Source organism: Hypanus sabinus, chromosome 3 (assembly GCF_030144855.1).
Source record: "Hypanus sabinus isolate sHypSab1 chromosome 3, sHypSab1.hap1, whole genome shotgun sequence".
In the NCBI taxonomy this organism is placed as follows: Eukaryota; Metazoa; Chordata; class Chondrichthyes; order Myliobatiformes; family Dasyatidae; genus Hypanus; species Hypanus sabinus.
In genome coordinates this window covers 131,642,651-131,664,414 of record NC_082708.1, presented here as the reverse complement: position 1 = coordinate 131,664,414, position 21,764 = coordinate 131,642,651, and the positions used below count along the sequence as shown (strand labels likewise).

Below are 21,764 nucleotides of genomic sequence, written 5' to 3'. Positions count from 1 at the left end.
CTGAGAGACTTGTTCTCTGCCCATATGTACACTAACACCTATGTCTTACCATCTTCAATTGTTCTGAATGCTATGTTTCCTTCTAAAACAGTACAACACAGTACAGTAGGTTAAATAGCCTACTCCAAGATCAATCTAACCCTTCCCTCCCACAAATTCCCATTCTTTTCATCAATGTTCCTACCTAAGAATCTCTCAAATCTCCTTAGTGTATCTACCTCTACCACCAGTTATGACTGTTAGTACTTACCTAAGGGCAGATCTTCACAAACTTCTCTTAACAAGCCTCCACATTGGCATCTCATGCACCACTTTAAGTTAACCCTGAATTCATCCATACTATGTAAGGCTGGAAAGGGCTGCCAGTGCAGCCTCAGTTAGAACTGCTTTTAAAAGTCTGAATAGTCATAAAGTCACAAAAGTGGTGCAAGTAATATAACCTGGGTACTCTAATGACATTGGACAGTTCTAACTTTTAACTGCAACTTCAATATACGTGTACATAGAAAACCTACAGCACAATACAGGCCTTTCGGCCCACAAAGTTGTGCTGAACATGTCCCTACCTTAGAAATTACTAGGCTTACCCATAGCCCTCTATTTTTTGAAGCTCCATGTACCTATCCAAAAGTCTCTTAAAAGACCCTATCCTAGCCACTGTTGCCGGCAGCCCATTCCATGCACTCGCCACTGTCTGCGTTTTTTATAAAAAAAATTTACCCCTGACATCTCCTCTGTACTTACTTCCCAGCACTTTTAACCTGTGTCCTCTTGTGGCAACCATTTCAGCCCTAGGGAAAAAGCTTCTGACTATCCACACAATCAATGCCTCTCATCATCTTGTACATCTCTAATTCTGAAGGTGATTGTTCCCAGCTGTATAAGAGATGATGTCTAAAGTGATGCATGATAGTTCAGAGTTTCTTGTAAACATCTCTTTAAGTTTTAAGTATATTTGTGTACAATGTCATTTAACTGCAGCTCATGTGGACGAGTATGTTAGCACTTGGAACAGGGCATAAATCCTGTCTCTGGATTTCTTACAATTTGCTGAAGTTTATGCTGAACCTTCCTGATTTTACAGAAGTCACACTTGTGACATTTTGTTTGATGAAACTCTTCCTTTGCCACTGGCTTTTGATTTTTATACCATTGTTAGCTTAATCTGGGCAATCTACCATCTTTCTGTGAGAAGAGTTCATTTGTAACCTAGGGTTTTGCATTTTCAATGAAAGGAATCTTGTTTTGGTGTTTTAACCTAATACAAACATGTTTTAGGAAATTTCTAAAAAAAAAGGGTGATTTCACTCTGGCAACAGAGTGGCAATGAACAGCTAGGAATCCTGTAGCGTGTAACTCACCTCCTGACTCCCCAAAGCCTGTCCACCATCTAGAAGGCTCAGGTCAGGAGTGTAATGGAATACTCACCACTTGTCTGGATGAGTGCAGCTCCATCAACACTCAACAAGCTTGATACCATCCAGTACAAGGCAGCCCACTGATTGGTACCCCTTCCACAAGCATCCAACCCTTCCACCATCGAACAGTTGCAGTAGTGTGTACTATCTAAAAGATTCATTGCAACAGTACACCAATGTTCCTGAGACAGCACCTTTGAGACCCTCGACCACTACTGTTTAGAAGGATGAGAATAGCAGATACCTGGGAACAACACCACTTGGAAATCCCCCTCCAAGTCACTCAGCATCCTGACTTTGAAGCATATCGCCGTTCCTTCATTGTCGCTGGGCCAAAATCATGGAATTCCCTCCCTAACAGAACTATGGGTGTACCTACTCCTCAGGGACTGCAGTGGTTCAAGAAAGCAGCTCGTTATCACCTTCTCAACGGCAACTAGGGATGGGCAATAAATCTTGGCTTAACTGGTGATGCCCACATTCTGTAAATGAATAAATTTTAAAAAAATTAAAAAGGCTGTTCCTACTTAAGAAGAAAATTGGAATTCAGAAAAGGAACCAGGGACTACTACTTTTACCTGTTACGATTCGGCAACAGTGGATATAGAATACAGATAGTTTTTTTTATAAACAAATAAACATTTAAACTCTGCTCAATAAAAGTGAAAAGTAAATAAACAACTAATTTAACCAAAACTTAACCGCTATACGGCAACTCGAACAGTTCTTAAAGCGATAAATGCAAAAATCCAAGTGACTTATACAGTCAATTAGGAGAGACTTTTCTGAAGTAACGAATTCCTTGACGACGTGCCATTACTGCTGATCCCAGCCGAAATATGCCTCGCCCGAAGGATTCACGATGAAGGAAATAAAAATGGTATGAAGGAACTGACCTTTTCCTTGACGAATAATGCTGAGCCCAACCTTACAAGACAGGGGTTATCTCGGATGCAGGTTACTAACTCCGGAACGAAGATCCAATAAGGTCAATCCTGTATTACCGCTGACGGCACCAACTTTACTCTATCCTCCAGGTTTCCGTACCTCAATAAATCTTCACTCTCCAATACTTAAGACTTTAAAATTAAATCAATGATACATCAAGCATAACTGGCAGTGATTTTCAAAACTGCGGGCACAATGACAATGTATCTTACAGTATGAATCAAAACTCCACTTTAAAACAAAACTGCATCATGAAACCATAGTTGCAGAGTAATAGGCGACTTAAACGACGTCCCAACAAAAACTCCTATGTCACAGCAGGCTTTCCCTGCTTTATACCTGTTGAAAACAGGCCATCACATGACCTCACACTGATGGGAAAGTTACATCATGTGACCTCACACTGGGAGGGAAATGCATCAGCCCACCATCACAAGACCATTACATCACGCTCACCAGATACTCCATTACATCATGGTCATGAGACAGTCACAAGATACCCACAGGGTATGTAACACACCTTACAGACTGCTTCAAAAGTTCACTTAAATCAGGGGTTCCCAACTTGGTGTTCATGGACCCCTTGCTTAATGGTATTGGCCCATGGCATAAAGAAGGTTGGGAAGCCCTGGTTTAAGAGCTCCTAGGTTGCTAGGATATGACAATCTATATGTGAAAGCTGCATTACTGCCTTGTATTAGTTTGACCCCTTTCATATTTTGGTGTTAAGTGTCTTGTTGTAAATTTAGTCTCATTATTGAGTTCAAGCCAATGATTTGGAATGCATTTAAAGAAATTGAAGAATCTAACATAGTGCAACAATATTAAGCACGTAGGGTCATGCAGCTGCAGAGTAATGCTGCACAGAATTAAGCTCTTTGGTCCAATTTGACCATGTTGACTAAGCTAGTTTTAAGGCCTCTGACCATTTATTTGGTTTTGAGTGGTAACTCTGAATCATCATGGTAGTACAGTTTATGAATAGTAAATAGCTATTAGAATGCTTGGTTTTATGGCAAAATGTTCTCAACGGAGCAGAGTGGATCTTGAGATGTAGGTTGATCTCATCCTCTACTTGGCGGCTGAACTCGTTGAATATCAAATGTCTGTGTGAGAGTTGGCTGCAAAATATAGAGCGATGTTAACAATTGAATATTTGGTGCCGTGGAGCTAAATTTTGCACCTGGGAATTTTCTTACACCTTGTCCGCCATTGTTATTTAAAGTAGAAAGCTATCAGATTTGAAGCTTGGCATGACCCGTGCCTAAAACATGGCAAATAACAAAGCACTCAAAGTTTTGAACTATGAACAGCTTGTGTTACCAAAACTATGTTGCTCTAATCCGATTGCAAAGTGAGTTTTATTCAGTGTTGGTCAGTGAAGCAGAAGAGTGACGTTTTAGCCCACGACTTCTCTGGGAAGGAGCACAATACATCACCAAGGTTATTTTTTGGGTACATTTGAAAGATCTAATGTGATCTCCCCTTATACAAAATGTTGGGGAACTCAGCAGGCCAGGCAGCATCTTCGGGGGGGCAGGGGGGGAGTACATTCACCGTTTCGGGCCGACACCCTTCAGAAGCACAGTAGGGAAAAAAAAAGATGAATGGATTTAAAAAGGTGGGGGGATGGGGAGAGAAGCACAAGGTGAAAGGTGAAACCAGGAGTGGGAGGGATGAGTTGAAGAGCTAGGAAGTTGATTGGTGAAAGAGATACAGGAATGAAGGAGGGGGAGTCTGATAGGAGAGGACAGAAGGACATGGAAGAAAGAAAAGTGGGGAGGAGAGGAGCATCAAAGGGAGGCAATGGGTATGCAAGAAGATGAGAGAGGGAAATTGGGATGGGGAATGGTGAAGGGGAGGGGGGTATTACCAGAAGTCTGAGAAATTGATGTTCATGCCATCAGGTTGGAGGCTACCCAGTTGGAATATAAGGTGTTATTCCTTCAACCTGAGCATGGACTCATCGCAATAGAGAGGCCATGGATGGATATATGGGAATGGGAAGTGGAAGTAAAATGGGTGGCCACTGGGAGATCCCAGTTCTTCTGATCTCCTACACCTGCCTTTACACCACTTCCCTCACTACCATTCAGGGCCCTGAACAGTCTCTCTAGGTGTGGTGATACTGTTGGAGTCATAAACTGTATCCAGTGCTCCTGGTGTGGCCTCCTGTATATTGGCGAAAATCAACTTAGATTGGGAGACCGCTTCACCAACCGCCTGTGCTCTGTTTAGCAGAAGTGGGATTTCCCCACGGTCACCTGTTTTAATTTCACTTCCCATTCCCATTCCAACATGTCCATCCATGGCTTCCTCCACTGTTACGATGAGGCCACACTCAGGTTGGAGGAACAACACCTTGTATTCCAACTGGGTAGCCTTCAACCAGATTGCATGAACATCCAAGGGTCAAGGAACATGGGGAGAAGGCAGGAACGGGGTACCGATTGTGGATGATCAGCCATGATCATAGTGAATGGCAGTGCTGGCTCAAAGGGCCGAATGGCCTACTCCTGCACCTATTGTCATTTCTTAAACTTCTGATAATACCTTTCCCTTCCCTTCACCATTCCCCATCCCCTTTTCCCTCTCAATTTGTCTTCTTGCCTGCCTGTTGCCTCTGTTTTGATGCTCCTCTCTTCCCCACTTTTCTTTCTTCCATGGTCTTCTGTCCTCTCCTATCAGACTCCCCCTTCTCCAGTCCTGTATCTTTCACCAATCAACTTCCTCACTCTTATTTCATCCCTCCCACATCACCTATCACCTTGTGTTTCTCTCTCCCCAACCCCCTTTTTTTTTCAAACCTTCTCCTCATTTCTTTTTTGTCCACTCCTGCCATAGGATCTCAGCCCAAAACGTCAACTGTGCTTCCCCCCCCCCCCACCCCTTCGATGCTGCCTGGTCTGCTGAGTTCCTCCAGTATTTTGTGTGATGCTTTGAATTTCAGCATCTGCAGATTTTTTCCCTTTGTTTGATCTGCCCATATTTTGAATAGTGCTATTATTTGCAACCAGATGAGGAAATTAATGATGTAAAGGTAACATGACTTCATGTGGAGCGTTCATCAAAAATCAGTCATCTTAATAGCCTTGCTTTTATGCTTGGTTATTCTAGGCATGTCAGCATTCCAAATAAATGAATCCAAGTGTGTGCTGAAATGAGAGTAGGAAAATTGATGGCATCATTTAATCTCTACATAAAATCATTAAGAATAGCATCACAATGAAATGGTCCATTAGACTAGAAGTGAAGTTCATTGTTTTTGTACAGTGGTATTTTGGCACCAGGCTTATTTTATCATAAATACAAATATTTTATGTTAATTGTAAGCTGTTGAAAGGGAAAAGGGAATGTTTTGTATTATGATGCAATGTTATGATCTAGAATAGAGCTAGACATTTTGTACATTACTGACTGATGTTGATCATCAAGTTTGCATGAGTTGATTTGGGGTCATCCTTAAGTAGAGTCACAATTTACAGTAATAGGTCAAAACGTTGCTTTGATCACTATGTAAAACCAATTCCATGGCTTGTCATGTGAATTTATTTATTATGGGATTGTGGTCCTACAAGAATAAACATTAAAAAAAAGAGATGCCTTTTTTATCACTAATTTTTATTCCAACGCCAACAAATTATATTCAATACAACCAGTTGCCGATTACATTTTGACTGTTTAACCCAGCCACCCCTTGCCCCTCCACCAACCAACGGAATAGTGGTGCATACACAGACAGAGCATTCCTGTTTTAACAGAAGATCTTTTAAGTTGGACATCAAATTTGTTTATATTAAGATTGTGTTTGGTCACACATCATTTAATCTTGTTGATTATTCCAGGTAACTGCGTAAGAAATCTAAAACACTTGCAGGGAGAGTTTAATCCTCTAACACTAAATGATACAATAGTAAGATTTTCTAATTTATCTGTAGTGCTCATCTTCCCCTGGATCTGTTGTAAGTTGGTGATGGAACCTCCTTCCCACCCCACTTCCCATCACCCCTCCCATTCAACCCTTTGTAACATCTGAGAGTGTCACTTAGCAATGTCAGACACTGAACATTAACTGCCCCCCTCTAGCACCAACACATTAGAAAGGCAAAGCATTTCTCATAGACAATCTTATCAAAGAGACAAGAAAAAAAACCTGGTCAAATCTGTTAACCTATATAATTAAAACCATTCCTGTCTCAAATATAGTGTAACACATAATCAAGACCCCAACAGCTCTCTTGCAGGAGACTGTTGCTTTAATACACCGTCGCTTAGTGATAACGCCAGTGATGTCTTCATCTCGTGCCCAGGAATGTAAACAAGTCTACTGGAGATATAACCTGAAATAAACATGTACAACGAAAGTTATTCAGAACAAACTGCTGTTTTTCAGCTTCATGAGTATGACATTTGGGTGTGTTGAATATCACCTTAGAAAGTAAAAGATAAAAAGTATAATCTAGGCGGACTTGTGTCACCTTACCATATTACCCTTGTGCTAACAAGATAACTGAGCCATTGCCTTAAAACGCTGACCTACAATACTCAGAAACAAACTGGCCCCTTAATTAACTAAATACAAAAGTGCATCGAATGACTTTCCAATAAATAACCAGGAAACTTCACACCTAGGACATTAACTTGCCTGTGCCTTTTGGACTGTGCATACAGGCTTGTCTGAGCTCTTATTGCAGTTCCACCTTCTTCTGAGGGGCATGTGGACTTCTTCCACATCTCCCAGCACCGATGATTTCAGGGCTTTTGCTTCCTCTGCCGAGTTAAACAACATCTTCATGCCCTTGATATTCACTCTCAAAATCGCCATGTATATGAGGAAGGTGTCGATCCCCTTCTGTCGAAGCTTAGCACGGATCTCCTTGTATCCCTGCCGATCCTGCATCGTGCCAAGGCTGTAGTCAGTGGAGAACTGCAGCTGGGTGCCATCAGGGAGAGTAGGTTTGGCTTTCCCCGCGCCCTCCAGACTAGCCTGTCAGTCGGTGTACCATAGAAGCCTAAAAACTATGGTCCGCAGTCTTGAGGTGTTGTTGGAAAAGATCCTATGTGCTCTATCAATCTCCAATGGAGTGCTGTGGGAACTCTTGAGTGCAGGAATCCAATTAGGCAGCATCCCCTGGAGGTAGCCTCTTGGATTGTTGCCCTCAGCGCCTGTCGCTAAGTTAACCAGCCGCACATTGTTTCTTCTGGATCTATCCTCTAAGTTGTTTAACTTCTTCCACATCTTAGTCACCTCAGTGAGACAGGAGTTAGTAACTTTCTCATTCTTGCGTAAGCTAACCTGAATGTTGTCTATTTTGTTGAAGACTGTGCTATATTTTTTAGGGTGAATGTCCGCTTGCGCCATTCTCTGCCATATGCGTCTGCATGGGGTCGAGAGCCTTTTCCAGCAACTTCTTTAGCAAGTGGGTTACCATTTCTTGCAGCGATTCCATCTCCGTTGCCATTGTTTGCGTAATTAGCATAGCTATTTCCTCAGGTCAATTGCTCGCTTGGTGTCGTCTGCTGGTATCTTGTTTGTTGGTTGAATTTGGATTTTTTTTGAGGTCATGTCTTTAGTTAGATCTTTCTCCAACTCAGACTTGTATTAAGACCGTCTATGTGCCCTAAAAAATGTGAAAAAGGCGGGGTTATATGTCAGTGCTGTGCCATCTTGCCTCGTGCCTCGCCGCAAGTCGAGATGCCTTTTGATTTTAGAATTTTGTGTGTGTAACTGAAATTTTTATTTGGGCAATCGATACTGCTTCAACTTTGTTAAGCTAGCTATACCATGTAAGTGTACAGTGCATGCACTCAATGGTCACTTTATTAGTGCGGGAGTGGAGTGCCGGGTGCTTTGTTTTGCTGCTGTAGCCCATCCACTTCAAAGTTTAGTCTGTGTTCAGAGATGCTCTTCTGCACACCACTGTTGTAGCACATGGTTATTCGAGTTACCTTGGTCTTCCTATCAGCTTGACCCATTCTGGCCTGTCTCATTTACAAGAGTTATTTGACCACAGAACTGCCACTCACTGGATGATTTTTTTTTTGTTTTTTGCACCAGTCTCTGTAAACTCTAGAGACTTGTGCATGATAACGCCGGGAGATTAGCAGGTACTGTGTCTGGTACCAATAATCAATAGTCACTTCTTCCCTTTCTGGGGGTTGGTCTAAACAACAAGTGACCCTCTTGACCATGTCTGCAGTCTTTTATGCATTGAGTTGCCACCACATAATTGGCTGATTGAATATTTGCATTAACAAGCAGGCGTATCTAAAGCATGGCCACTGACTGTATGTGATAACAGTGTGACTGAATGATATACTCTTGAATAGTTAATAGCAGAATGTTACTTGGCTGTATGATGTGGCTGCTTGCTTTGAAAACTTATTTACCATTGGGTCTTAGTACCGAGTTTGAGCTGATGTATAAAATGCGTGCAAAATAAGGGCTGCAGCTACTGGCGTACAGATTTGTAGTGATTTCCAGGGTATGGTAGGATGATGCACACAAAATGGCTAGTTTTTGAAGTTTCATCAAGCAGAATGTACTGCTGTATTTGGTGTATATCCATGTTTTTTTTTAAAAAAGGTACATGAGTAGTAAATGGATGAACTACACCAAGTATCCTCTGTTATTTCACATATGGGTATTTTGTTTTGTTTGTGCAGGTGTGGATAATTCTTGATTAATTCAATAATTCTTGAAAATAATTTTTATTGAGTCTGAAAGGACTCAGAGCCAACCACTCTTTTGGTGATGTAACTTTGTAGAGACATGACTTCTTATTGGAGGAAAGGCAGCTTTTGGCGTGCAAGTATAATGATGTGTCAGAATATTATCTCTTTTTTTGCCATGAGGCATTATGCAGGTGGTTAATCTTGCATCAAGGTTCAAAGTAGACTTGTTATCAAAGTGCAAATAAATAGCTGTATACAATCCTGAGATTAATTTTCTTGTATAAAACAATTCATTTACTGGAAGATCACACCCAACAAGGCCAACAAAAACCAATGTACAACTACAAAGAGAGAGGGGGAAAAGAAATGGTAAAAATGTTAAATAAATAAGCAGTTAATATCAAGAACATGAGATGAACTGTTCTTGAAAGGGAGTTCAGTGATGGGGTGAGAGAAGTTATCCCCTATGGTTCAATAATCTGATGGTTGAGGGGTAATAACTTTTCCTAAATGTGGTGGTGCAGATCCTGAGGCTGCAGTACCTTTTGTTCAGCAGTGAGAAGGGAGTATGGCATGTATGGTGTGGATCCCTGATGATAGATGCAGCTTTCCTGCAATTGAGTTCCATGTAGATATGCACAATGGTAGGGCGGGCTTTCCCCGTGTTGGACTGGGCTGTATCCACTACTTTTTGTAGGTTTTTCCATGCAAGTGCATTGGTATTTTCATACCAGGCCTTGATGCAATTAGTCAATATACCTTCCGCCGTACAATTTTTACATGACGTTGAATCTTTGCAAAAGCAGGCGCACTGCTGTGCTTTCTTCATAATGGCACTTTTGTGCTAGACTCATGACAGATGATAATACTGAGAAATTAGAGGTGTTGACCCTCCCTCTCCACCTCTGATCCCCTGATAAGGACTGCCTCCTAGACCTCCAGCTTCCTCCAGAAGTCAATGATCCATCTCCTTGGTTTGCAATATTGAGCCACTCATCCAGATTTTCAGTCACTTTCCGACCGATGAAGAATCAGTCCGTTCTGAGTAACGTGCATGATGCTGGAGAACCCAGCAGGTGAAGCAGTATTTATGGAAGGAAATGAATAGTAAATGTTTCAGGCCATGATCCTTCAGTGTTGACTGTTCATTTCCCTCGAGAGATGCTACTGAACCAGTGTTGCTCAATATTTCTGGCATCTAGAGAATTTTTTGAATTTTTCTTTATCCTGTCACACTTTCGTCGCTGAGCTCTGTTGCTACATGTCATCTGGGTGTTGGACTTTTGAGTGAATATTAAATATTAAATGAACACCTGGCACCAGAACTAATGCCTTGCTCATTGTTTAGCTTTTGAGTTGTATCTTCGGAAGATAAGAAGTTATGCAAAGGGCTTCATCTTAACCACCGTGTTTTACTCATTTCACTTTATTTCCAGTATGCTTTCTTAAACTCTAATTAGCACGTCTACAACCTGTTTATGAATCATGTGATCAGCTATCTTGCTCATAAAATATAAAATGTAATCAGCCATTTAGGATAGAAATCATAATGCAGGTATTTTCTAGGAAGTAAACTCTTTACTATCTTGTGCATTTGATCTTGGTGTTTACTGTCTTCCTTCTACCTTTAGCATTAGATGTGTGATACAGAATTGAATTGACTATCACTTACATCCCTCAAATACATGAGGAATAAAAATCTTTGTTATGCCACCATTCAAATGTGCAATTTTAGTAATTTATTATAAACATTATGTACAACAGGACAGTCAATATAACATTGAAGTACAGTAGTGTCAGCATGAATTAATCAGTCTGATGGCCTGGTGGAAGAAGCTGTCCCGGAGTCTATTGGTCCTGGCTTTTATGCTGCGGTACCACTTCCTGGATGGTAGCAGACAGAAAATTTTCTGGTTGAGGTGACTCGGGTCCCCAATGATCCTTCAGACCCTTTTTACACTCCTGTCTTTGTAAATGTCCTGAATAGTGGGAAGTTCACATCTACAGATGTGCTGGGCTGTCTGCACCACTCTCTGCAGAGTCCTGCAATTGAGGGATGTACAGTTTCCATACCAGGCAGTGATGTAGCCAGTCAGGATGCTCTCAATTGTGTTCCCTATAGGAAGTTCTTAGAATTTGGGGAGCCATACCAAACTACTTCAACCGTCTGAGGCGAAAGAGGCGCTATTGTGCCTTTTTCACCACCCACAGCCGGTGTGTACAGACTACGTGAGATCCTTGGGGATGTTTATGCCAAGGAACTTAAAGCTGCTCACCCTCTCAACCCCAGAACCATTGATGTCAATAGGAGCCAACCTGTCTACATTCCTCCTGTAGTTCACAACCAGCTCCTTTGTTTTTGCCACATTGAGGGAGAGGTTTTTTTCTTGACACCTCTGTGTCAGGGTGACAACTTCTCTGTAGGCTGCCTCATTATTATTTGAAATTAGGCCAATCAGTGTAGTGTCATGAGCAATTTTAATTAGCATATTGGAGCTGTGGGTGGTAACACGGTCATGGATATACAGAGAGGAAAGGAGGGGGCTTAGTACACAGCCCTGAAGGGCAGGGGGCAGAGGTGAGGGAGCCCACTCTTAACACCTGCCAGCGATCTGACAGGATCCAGCTGCACAAGACAGAGTGAAGGCCGAGGTCTCTGAGCTTCTTGTCAAGCCTGGAGGGAATTACGGTATTGTGCTGAACTGTTGTCCAAGAACAGCATTCTCACATAAGCATCCCCTTTCTCCAGGTGTGTAAGGACGGTGTGTAGAGCTGTGGCTATTGCGTCATCTGTCAATTGGTTGCGTTGGTAGGTGAGTTGTAGGGGTATGGTGAACTACATACACCTGTCTGGACACACCCCACCTGCTGACTGCACCTGTGGCTCCTCCCACAGACCCCGGTATAAAGGTGATTGAGGCCTGAGCCCGGCCCTCAGTCTCCAGGATGCAGTGTGGTGGTCAACTACTGCTTGTTCTTTCTTCCAGTCAATAAAAGCCTCACATCTCAGACTCACATCTCGCCTCACATCTCAGACTCACATCTCGCCTCACATCTCAGAGTTATTGATGGTGCATCAAGGGGGTTCAGTCTGGGTGGTAGCAAGCTGCAGATGTAGCCTTTGACCAGCTTCTCAAAGCATTTGCTTATTATTGAGGTGAGTGTGACAGGACCCCAGTCGTTCAAATGTGTTACCTTGGGCCTTTTAGGTACAGGGACAATGGTGGATGTTTTGAAGTAGGAGGGCACTCTACACTGGGAGAGGGAGAGATTAAAAATGTCTGTAAACACACCTGCCAGTTGTGCTGCGCACATCCTGAGTACCCGCCCTGGATGCCCTCCGGTCCCGCAGCCTTGCGACTGTCCACCCGTTGGAAACACCCACGTACTTTGGCCTCAGAGATGACCAAGCTACTGGTCACATCATCTGCAGGTCTCCTTAGGGACACATTGAATCGAGAGTAAAAAGATTTAGTTTGTCTGGGAGAGAGGCATCGATGTTGGAAACTCCACTGTGCTTAGCTTTGAAGTCTGCAGACCTTGCCATGAGCTGCATGTGTTGTTGGTAGAAAGTTGAGTCTGAACCTGGTCTCTATTATTACTTTGCTGCCTTGATGACTCTCCACAGACTGTCACTGCATTTCTTGAACTCTAGCTGATTACCAGCAATGTAAGCTCGATCGCGCACGGTAAGTGCTGCTTGCATGGAACAGCCATAGCACTGAGGAATATAAATTACTTCCTTTGTCTTGTCATTCGTGTGTTCTAACTTTAATGCACTTCTGTTGGTATTAAATTATGGAATGAATTATAGGATTAAACTCTTATTATACGCTCATATCAGCAAACTGTCAGTGGGTTATTTGTAGCAGACATCTGCAGTGTGTTTTCAATGGCACTCGTGGGGGCTAAAAATTGATATTAGCTGATTGAATGAAGAAATAAACCTCAAGGGACTATACGGTTAAGTAAAATCCAAATGATTTCTAAGTTTTTTTTCCCTTTTATGACACAGATGGTGGCCATTCAGCCCAACAAGATGATCCCTGCTCTCTCACCCACTTACTCCCTTGTGACCTATTTTTCCTCACATGCTCATCAACTCCAACCCCATTCTCCTACTACCAATTTATACTTAAGGCAATTGATAGTAGCCAAGTACCCTATCAGCATCTGTGTCTTTGGGATGAGGAAGAAAACCCAGTTAGTCACAGGGAGTTCATACACACTCTTTTCACAGAAAGCTCTAGAAGACGGGATCAAAGCCAGACGTACAAAAAAGCTGGATGAACTCAGCAGGATGATCAAAGCCAGGTGGCTGCAGCTCCCACCAGGGATTCATTTACTTACTTTATCCTTCTAAGAATGAACAAATGACATTGAAGAACACACAAAGTGTTTCTCTGGATTTCCAGCATCTGCAGAATCTCCTGTGTAAATGACAGTGAATGTTTTATTATACGCTCAGATGAACTTGCAGTGCTGTGTGAATGAATGTCTAGGTCAGGGGTCAGCAACCTTTACCACTGAAAGAGCCACTTGGACCCGTTTCCCACAGAAAAGAAAACACTGGGAGCCGCAAAACCCGTTTGACATTTAAAATGAAATAACACTGCATACAACGTTTTTTTTGCCTTTATGCTATGTATAAACAAACTATAATGTGTTGCATTTATGAAATTGATGAACTCCTGCAGAGAAAACGAAATTACATTTCTGCATGCAACAAAAACATTTTGAACTCCGAAAAAAAGACGTTGGGTTGAAAGTTACTTTTAAGTAAAATATTCAATGTCTATTTGAGTCCTTCTTGTATTTATGAAAAACGCCGAACTTAAATTTTCCACCAGCAGCAAACCAAAAATAACGTCAGCCAGCTGTCATCCTGAAAAATGAAAGGACTATTTCACTGAACAATGAAAAAATATGAATATAAGTAAAATAATAGGCAATTAAAATATTTATCATACTTGGTTAATGGGATTTCTGCTCCTGGACCTCAGCGCACAGCGTCTGCACATCAGGGCTGTATGATGTCACCTTCATCTTTACACAGGATCGCAAGCTGTCATCTGTGAGGTTTTCAATATCACTCCATTTGTGTTTCTGAGCAAGAACGGCCTTCTGACGGGCAACATCTTCAAGGTCTGCTGTCAAGCGTCTAAACTTGGACACCCATATGTCTTTGTCGGCTATGTCGGCCAGTTCCATCTCAAGATCAGGTTGACTCACACCTGCCAATGCAGTCGTATTCAGTAGGGAAGGATCGATGCTTAAGGGAGTGACCGGGAAGGATAATGTGTTTTTTTCCTCTCTGAACTCACAGAAGCGTTTCCCAAACGATGTTTGCATTGCGATGATTGCAGAATGTAAATACTCCGAAATTATCATGTCGTGACCTTGTTTGAACTCTCTCAAATTGGGGAAGTGAGACAAAGTGCCTTTCTGTAAATCTCTGGCAAGCACTGTCAACTTGCGCTCGAATGCCAAAACATCCTCCAACATGTGCAGGGCTGTACGTCCTTTCCCCTGAAGAGCTGTGTTCAGCGTGTTCAGGTGCGCTGTCATGTCTACCATGAAGTGTAGCTTTTCCAGCCACTGGCTGTTCCAGCTCAGGAAAGGTGAGCCCTTTGCTGCCCAGGAAAGTTTTCACTTCTTCCAGACACGCGACAAAGCGTTTCAGCACCTTCCGTCTGGACAGCCAGCGATAAAAACACGTTGTAGCGGTGTCAGTAAACTGCAGTCAAAGATAGCTTTATTCGAACTAAACAGCCTTGCTTTTAAGCCTCCCTCAACCCAGCCCCCATGGACGCAGATGCTGCAAAAGACGCGTACTCACAAACCCCCGTAGGCTATCTCCCTTAGCCTGAACGCTGGCTAATTGTGAGCCGTTTCGGATGTGGCAGGAAATGTGTCGCTACACTTAGGTTGTACAAGATCACCATAATTACATTTCAAAAGCTAACAAACTAACATAAAATACATTTTAATTAAATACTGACCAATTATTTCCCAAAGCCACAGGGAGCCGCAGCACAGAGGTGAAAGAGCCACAAATGGCTCGGGAGCCGCAGGTTGCCGACCCCCGGTCTAGGTGAAGAATACATATTGGAAGCTATCTTGTGCAAAACTAGAAGCAGATCAATTACTTTAATCAAACTATTTCTTATTTACAATAAATTTTGTTTATTGTGATGATTATCCATGTGGAATGAAAGTACGACAACCTCCCTTCTCCATGAATCACAATCCAGCATTCATGCTCTTGAAATATTTCCCTTTTAATGAATTGTAAAGCTCGGTTTTGTTAGGAAGAAGTGTGCTCAATATTAATACAAAACTAATAGTTTGGAGATCAAATGTTATAAGAATAGGCAGTGTGCAATATGAAAGTGCAAGTGTGGTGTTACGTTTGTTCTTTAACAAAGACAAACTTTACGTTGGTAAAAATGCTGGAACTGTTTTATTTACAGAATGGCTTCAGCTCAATCACATTTTTACTTGGAAACTTCAGCCCACCGAGAGTGTGTCTGTGTCCCATTTGCCAGTGGCACTTTGGGTTTCAGGTGAACCACCTGCATTGCACATTGGGAACTGAAGTTCTTAATTATATACACAGATAACACGTAGCTGAAAGACTGGTAGAGAAGTGGAGACTCAATTTATATCGGACACAGATGTCATCACTGTTGTGACAAGTTTCTCCATCTGAGTCAGAGAGGATTACTTTTAAATGACAGGGATTTAATAACAATATTTTAAGGCTGGGGTTCCCCGCCTTTCTTATGCCATGGACCAATACCATTAAGTAAAGTGTTAGTGGACCCCAGGTTATGAACTGCCGGTTTAAGGATCAACGTTATTTACCATATGCATTTACATGTACCATAAATTTGCTGTGTTGTGTGGTGCAAGATGCAGCAAAAATAAATTCAATGATAAAGGGTTATACAAAAGTTTCGAAGTTAAAGTACAGATATTGAATAAAATGTTCTTGAATGCAGCCATGTGTTTACAATGTAAACAGCTTTATCATAAGTGGTTTTAAGTTTTTACAGTGCAGTGATTTGGGAAGGGTAATAGATAAAAGGGGAAGAGCACCTAACTAGAATGGTTGATCAGATTAACTGCCTGGACGAAGAAACTTTTAAAAGTTTTTATTTTTGTTAAGTTTTTGTTTTAATAGCTTCATGGTGCTTTTAGGAAGGGAGTTTTTGGAAAAGCTGGGTGGTTAGTGTCCACAATAATTTTCCTGCTTCCTTCTTTTTCCTGGCCACATACCAGCCCTGCAGTGATGGGAGTCTGCAGCTGATGACCCAGCGTTTTGCTGTAGATTTTGCTTATTGTGAGAGGATGCTGCAGCGATCCAGACAGTGACAGCTGGAGTGGGGATGCTGTCTATGATGACAGTGTAGAATAGTACCAGTAGTTTCCAGGAAATGGGGAGTTTTACCACCCTCCACAAGAAGTACACCCTCGGCTGAGCCATTTTGTTATTTGTGACAACCTTTGTTGATCTATCTAAAACTGGATCTAGACAAAAGTTTAAAATCTCCACCTATTAATATTTTGTCATGTGCGTTAGCCAAATTCAAAAAGACCTCTTGTATAAATTTTACATCATTTTCATTTGGTGCATAAATATTCATAAAAGTCCTTAGTTCTGAAAAAATTTGACAATGTATAATTACATATCTCCCCGCCAAATCAATTAATATGTTTTGTATTTTAATTGGTAAATTTTTATTAACCAAAATTGCAACTCCTCTCGCCTTTGAATTAAATGAAACTGCAATAACATTTCCAGCCCAGTCTCTTTTTATTTTCTGGTGTTCTATGTCTGTTAAATGTGTTTCTTGTAAAAAAAAGCTATATCTGTTTTCATTTTTTCAATGTATGTTAAAATTCTTTTTTCTTTTCATCGGTCCATTAAGCCCATTAACATTAAAAAATTCAGTAAATTAGTCATTATTTTTAATTATGTTACTCCAATCTATAATAATATGTAATCTTTCAACTTTTGTGGTATCTTGGGAAATCTTTTAAAAATTCTCCATGTTGCTATGTGTGTCCCCACCGATCATCCAGGCAGAAAGATAGCAGAAAAATAGAGTATGAAGAAAAAACAAAATACCCCCCTACTAATGTTGTGGAAAAAAAAGAACACAACATTACTCCCCTCTGTTGTATGGGTCATGGCGATCGCCATGATTACACATGTGAATCCCGTAGTAATCGATCTAAAGCTCCCCAGCCCCCCCGCAACATAAAAAAGTGCGTGTGTGTGTGTGTGTGTGTGTATATATATATAAAAAAAATACTATTCTCAATTAGTATTTCTGAAATTTTGCTTTACTCCCCTGTATCATCCTTAAATGTCCATCACTTCCATTCACTGTCTCTATCTTCATCTTTAATCCATTACGCTTGGAAGTCTCTGTGTAATTAGTGAGTAGTTGGAAGTTTTTGTGCGAACTCCTCCGCTTCTTGATAATCGGTTAAAAAAATCTTCTTTTTCCCTCCTCCGAAAAAATTATCAGTGTTGCTGGGTGACACATTATAAATTTATAACCCTTTTCCCATAAAACTTTTCTTGCTGGGTTAAATTCCTTCTTTCTCTTCAAAAGGTTATAACTTGTATCAGGATAAAAAAGAACTGCCTTCCCTGCTATCATCAATCTCTTTTTGGCACATTGGGCAGCTGCCTTCAGGATCTTTTCTTTGTCTTGGTATCTTAAGCATTTTATCAAAATTGATTGTGGATTTTGATCAGCTTGAGGTCTTGACCTTAAGGCTCTATGAGCCCTTTCAATCTCAATTGGAGTTTCTCCTTCCATTTCCAATTTTTCAGGGATCCATTTTTGAAAAAAATTTATTGGATTTTCTCCTTCTATATCTTCTTTAAGTCCAACAATTTTAATATTGTTTCGTCTACTAAAATTTTCAAGCTTATCAATTTTTTCCATAAATTGTTTTCTTTCTGATGTCCAGGCCGTAATATCATCTTCCATTTTATTCATTCTTTCAACCATGTCTTCCGTTGTAGTTTCCAAATCTATAATTCTCTTTTCCATTTTTCCCTGTCTTTTTGTCATTTTATCAAACATAATCTCCATATTTATCACTTTTTTGATTATTTTTAATGCGTTTATTTTTTCTAATTTACGCATTATTTGCATCAAAGTCTTTTCTATATTTCCAGAAAAACTTTTACTTCCATCTTCGTCTGATTTTTCCAGCGAATCTGAATCTACCTCAGATTCACTTTCACTTTCGGTTTCAATCGTAACTGGGATTTGTAGTTCTGGTTGCTCTCGTTTGCGCATGCTCCTTCCTTCACGTTTGCGCAGTTCTCGTTGGTCTTTTTCTTTAGAAATGGTTGATGTTGCCGCAGTTTCTTGTTCTGTATCGCCGGTGGTATAATGTACCTGAGCCCGCGGTTCTTTGGCAGAAGTGGGTCTTGATTCTGTTCTATCTTGCGTTGTCTTCACGGTAGTAGTTTTCTTCATCTTCTGTTTGTGAGGCATAACTTGAAACAATCCGGAGTAGTTTATAAGTAACTTTTAGAAAGTATTAACTAACTTTTCTTCACTTAAACATTAATTTATTGATTTTTTTACGGGAGAGCTGGGTTCCAGCATCTCGATCCTACGTCATCATGTGACGTCCCCCCAACCTTTTTGTTATTGAAGGAGATGTAGTTCTTCCACATGAGGTTCTGCAAAATAATGATGGTTAAGAATCTGAATGTTGGAATGGTGCTACCTGCGGTGTTGCTAATGATGCGTGGGTAGAGAGGAGCCGCATTTCTCCTGAAGTTGTTATGACTAGCGGCTGTTTTGAGGGCATTTGGCTCCAAATTGTTGTGATTGCACCAGTACATCAGCTTACTTTCTAGTAGTACTTGGATCTGTAGCCTCTGGTGGTTAGTCCAGTGTCATCTGCACACTTTATCAGCTGAACTGATGGATCTCTGGAGACGCAGTCATTAGTGCTTAGAGAAAATAGGATAGGGAGAGAACATGCTCCTGAGGCGTACCACCGCTGACTGAGCGAGATCTGGAGATGAATTTGCCTAATCTCACAAACTGCCTCCTGTCAGTGAGGTATCTTGTGCTCCACCTGTAGATGGGACCTAGAGTGTTAAGTTTGGAGAGTTTCTCTTGCAGAAGCTCATGGATGATGGTTTGAAGGCTGAACTGAAATCAACAAAGAGAATCCTAACTTGTGTACTGGGGAATCGAGGCTTTGTAGTATGAAATCTAGACTGGTATTAACTTGCATCATCTACAGATCTGGTGGCTCTGTATGCAAACAGCAGATCTAGAAAATTGAGTTATGGATTTGAGAAATGACACAATCAGCCTTTCAAAAGTTTTCAGTCTGACTGAATTGCGTGTATCTTGACTGTTGTCATTCAGTCCCATGATCTTTGATTTTCTTTGGGGGGGTGAGTCTGGAATAAAAACAAATTACTTGAAATATGCTGAAACAGTGCATAGTTAGAGAGACTGATTGAAAATGTCTGTGAAAACTTAGATAACTAGTTAGCACAGTGTTGAAGGATGGCAGAGGAGAAGGAATCGGGGCCTGCAGCTGCCTTGGTATTTTTCTTGCTGAAAAGATTTCTCACCCCCCCCCCCCCCACCCCCGCCACCTTCCTTGACGACAAAGGGTCTGGCTGAACAGGCAGTCGAGAGGGTTCTTGAAGCGTGATCTGCAAGTTAAATCTACAGTGGAACTTGTTCAACCAGTTTGGGAGGAGTGGGGTTAGTGGACCAGGGTGGGTGTCTTGTATTTGTAGTTGGTAATGAACTGAAGACTTTTCCAGACTGAAGAACATTCTTCTGCAGAACACTAGTTTTCCAGCTTGACTGAATATTAGTAAATATTCAGTCAAATTGGTATGGAAACCAAATGTATTGATGGCATTTAAGTTCAGACATAGTAGAAGTAACCTTAGTTCATCTGTTTCATAACAGAAGCTACGAAGTAAACAAGGCAACAATTAAAACAAGCTTACTCAACTATAGGAGTTCAGGAATATACATTGCTGCCAAATAAAACAGGAAGTGGTTATCTTGGTGAAGATCCCAAATTACTAAAGTTGAAATTCTTCAGACTGGTGCCCTTGGGATTTAACTGATTCCAGAGCACAAAAATTGCCCCTCGATCATCTTCCTCTGAGCATGAGAATTTTTAAAAAATGCTATGTATGGGGTGGTTTGGTCCTGACTAAATATCAGGAAATGCCAATAATGATTATATAGCTTCTCCCACCCAAGACAACTCGGCCTTCACGTAGGACTTGGATCCAGGTGCACCCTGTCTCGCTGAAGGAGCTCTGTCTATGGCAAGTGTTTGGCGCCAGAAAAATAACCGGACCAATGGTGGTGGTGTCACCTAAAATCATTGAAGTCTTCAGCAGCAGGGAGACGGATTCCAAACTTTGGAGGATTGTCTTTGTACAACAACAGCAAAGGTTGTGCGACATCTCGTGTATGAATCCCAATCGGGAACACCAGTAGAGGTCAAATGCTCTTGTTAGGTGTGCACTGCGGCGACATAAGGCAACGGCAAACCACTGTTGAAATTTCTGCCTAGTCAATCATGGAAAGAAACAAAAGAAGAAAACCAGACAAAGGTGTGAATGGGGTTGATTCCATTCAACAGAACACCTCGCTCGATAGGGGTAGTCATGGGCTGTAGGTGACACCAGACCATTATCCAGAGACTGTAAGCAATAAGGAAAGGCTAAGGGTAGCAACATAGAGCATCTGTACACTTTACCAGGAAGGGAAGTTGGACAACGCATTAAATGAAATGAAAAGGTTGGAAGTTGATATCTTAGGCCTGTCAGAAATTAGATGGACTGTCAGTGGCAAATTCACTAAGAATAGTTCTCTGATAATGTATTCTGGAAGTCAACAGCGTATGTAAGGAGTTGAATTATTGTAAACAAATAATATTGGGTGATAAATGATATTGGGTGATATCTGACTGGCTGCTTTTAGTTAAGTTAAGGGGTAACTCTTTTAACATTAGCTCAATCCAAGCCTATGTGCCAACAAATAATGCAGATGAAGATATCAACAAAGTTTCTGAAGATCTCGACAGTGCTTATGAGCAATGTAAATCTCAGGATATAAAACTAGTCACGGGAGATTTTAACTCCAAAGTTGGACAGGAAAGGTTTGATAACATCATATGACCTTTTGGATTAGAGGAGAAAAATGAAAATGGAGAAAGGTTTATTGTGTACAGTTCTGGTCACCGAATTATAGGAAAGATATCAATAAATTAGAGAGAGTGCAGAGACGATTTACTAGGATGCTACCTGGGTTTCAGCACTTAAGTTACAGAGAAAGGTTGAACAAGTTAGGTCTCTATTCATTGGAACGTAGAAGGTTGAGGGGGGATTTGATCGAGGTATTTAAAATTTTGAGAGAGATAGATAGAGTTGACGTGAATAGGCTGTTTCCATTGACAGTAGGGGAGATTCAAACGAGAGGACATGATTTGAGAGTTAGGGGGCAAAAGTTTAAGGGAAACACAAGGGGGTATTTCTTTACTCAGAGAGTGATAGCTGTGTGGAATGAGCTTCCTGTAGAAGTAGTAGAGGCCAGTTCAGTTGTGTCATTTAAGGTAAAATTGGATAGGTATATGGACAGGAAAGGAGTGGAGGGTTATGGGCTGAGTGCGGGTAGGTGGGACTAGGTGAGA

General features: G+C 41.3%; 2 protein-coding genes across 5 annotated transcripts in view; one reads left to right on the top strand and one right to left on the bottom strand.

The window, feature by feature from the left end:
- LOC132391662 (interleukin-15-like) overlaps positions 1–21,764 on the top strand; it is a 109,892-nt gene that overhangs the window by 9,091 nt on the left and 79,037 nt on the right. The window lies entirely within an intron of this gene.
- On the bottom strand, positions 13,661–14,657 carry LOC132390845 (general transcription factor II-I repeat domain-containing protein 2-like). The gene is made up of 2 exons (XM_059963384.1): positions 14,012–14,657; positions 13,661–13,926 (listed from the first exon to the last, which is right to left on the bottom strand). The coding sequence occupies exon 1, from the start codon at positions 14,616–14,618 to the stop codon at positions 14,016–14,018; it is 603 nt and encodes a 200-aa protein (XP_059819367.1). The 5' UTR covers positions 14,619–14,657; the 3' UTR covers positions 13,661–13,926; positions 14,012–14,015.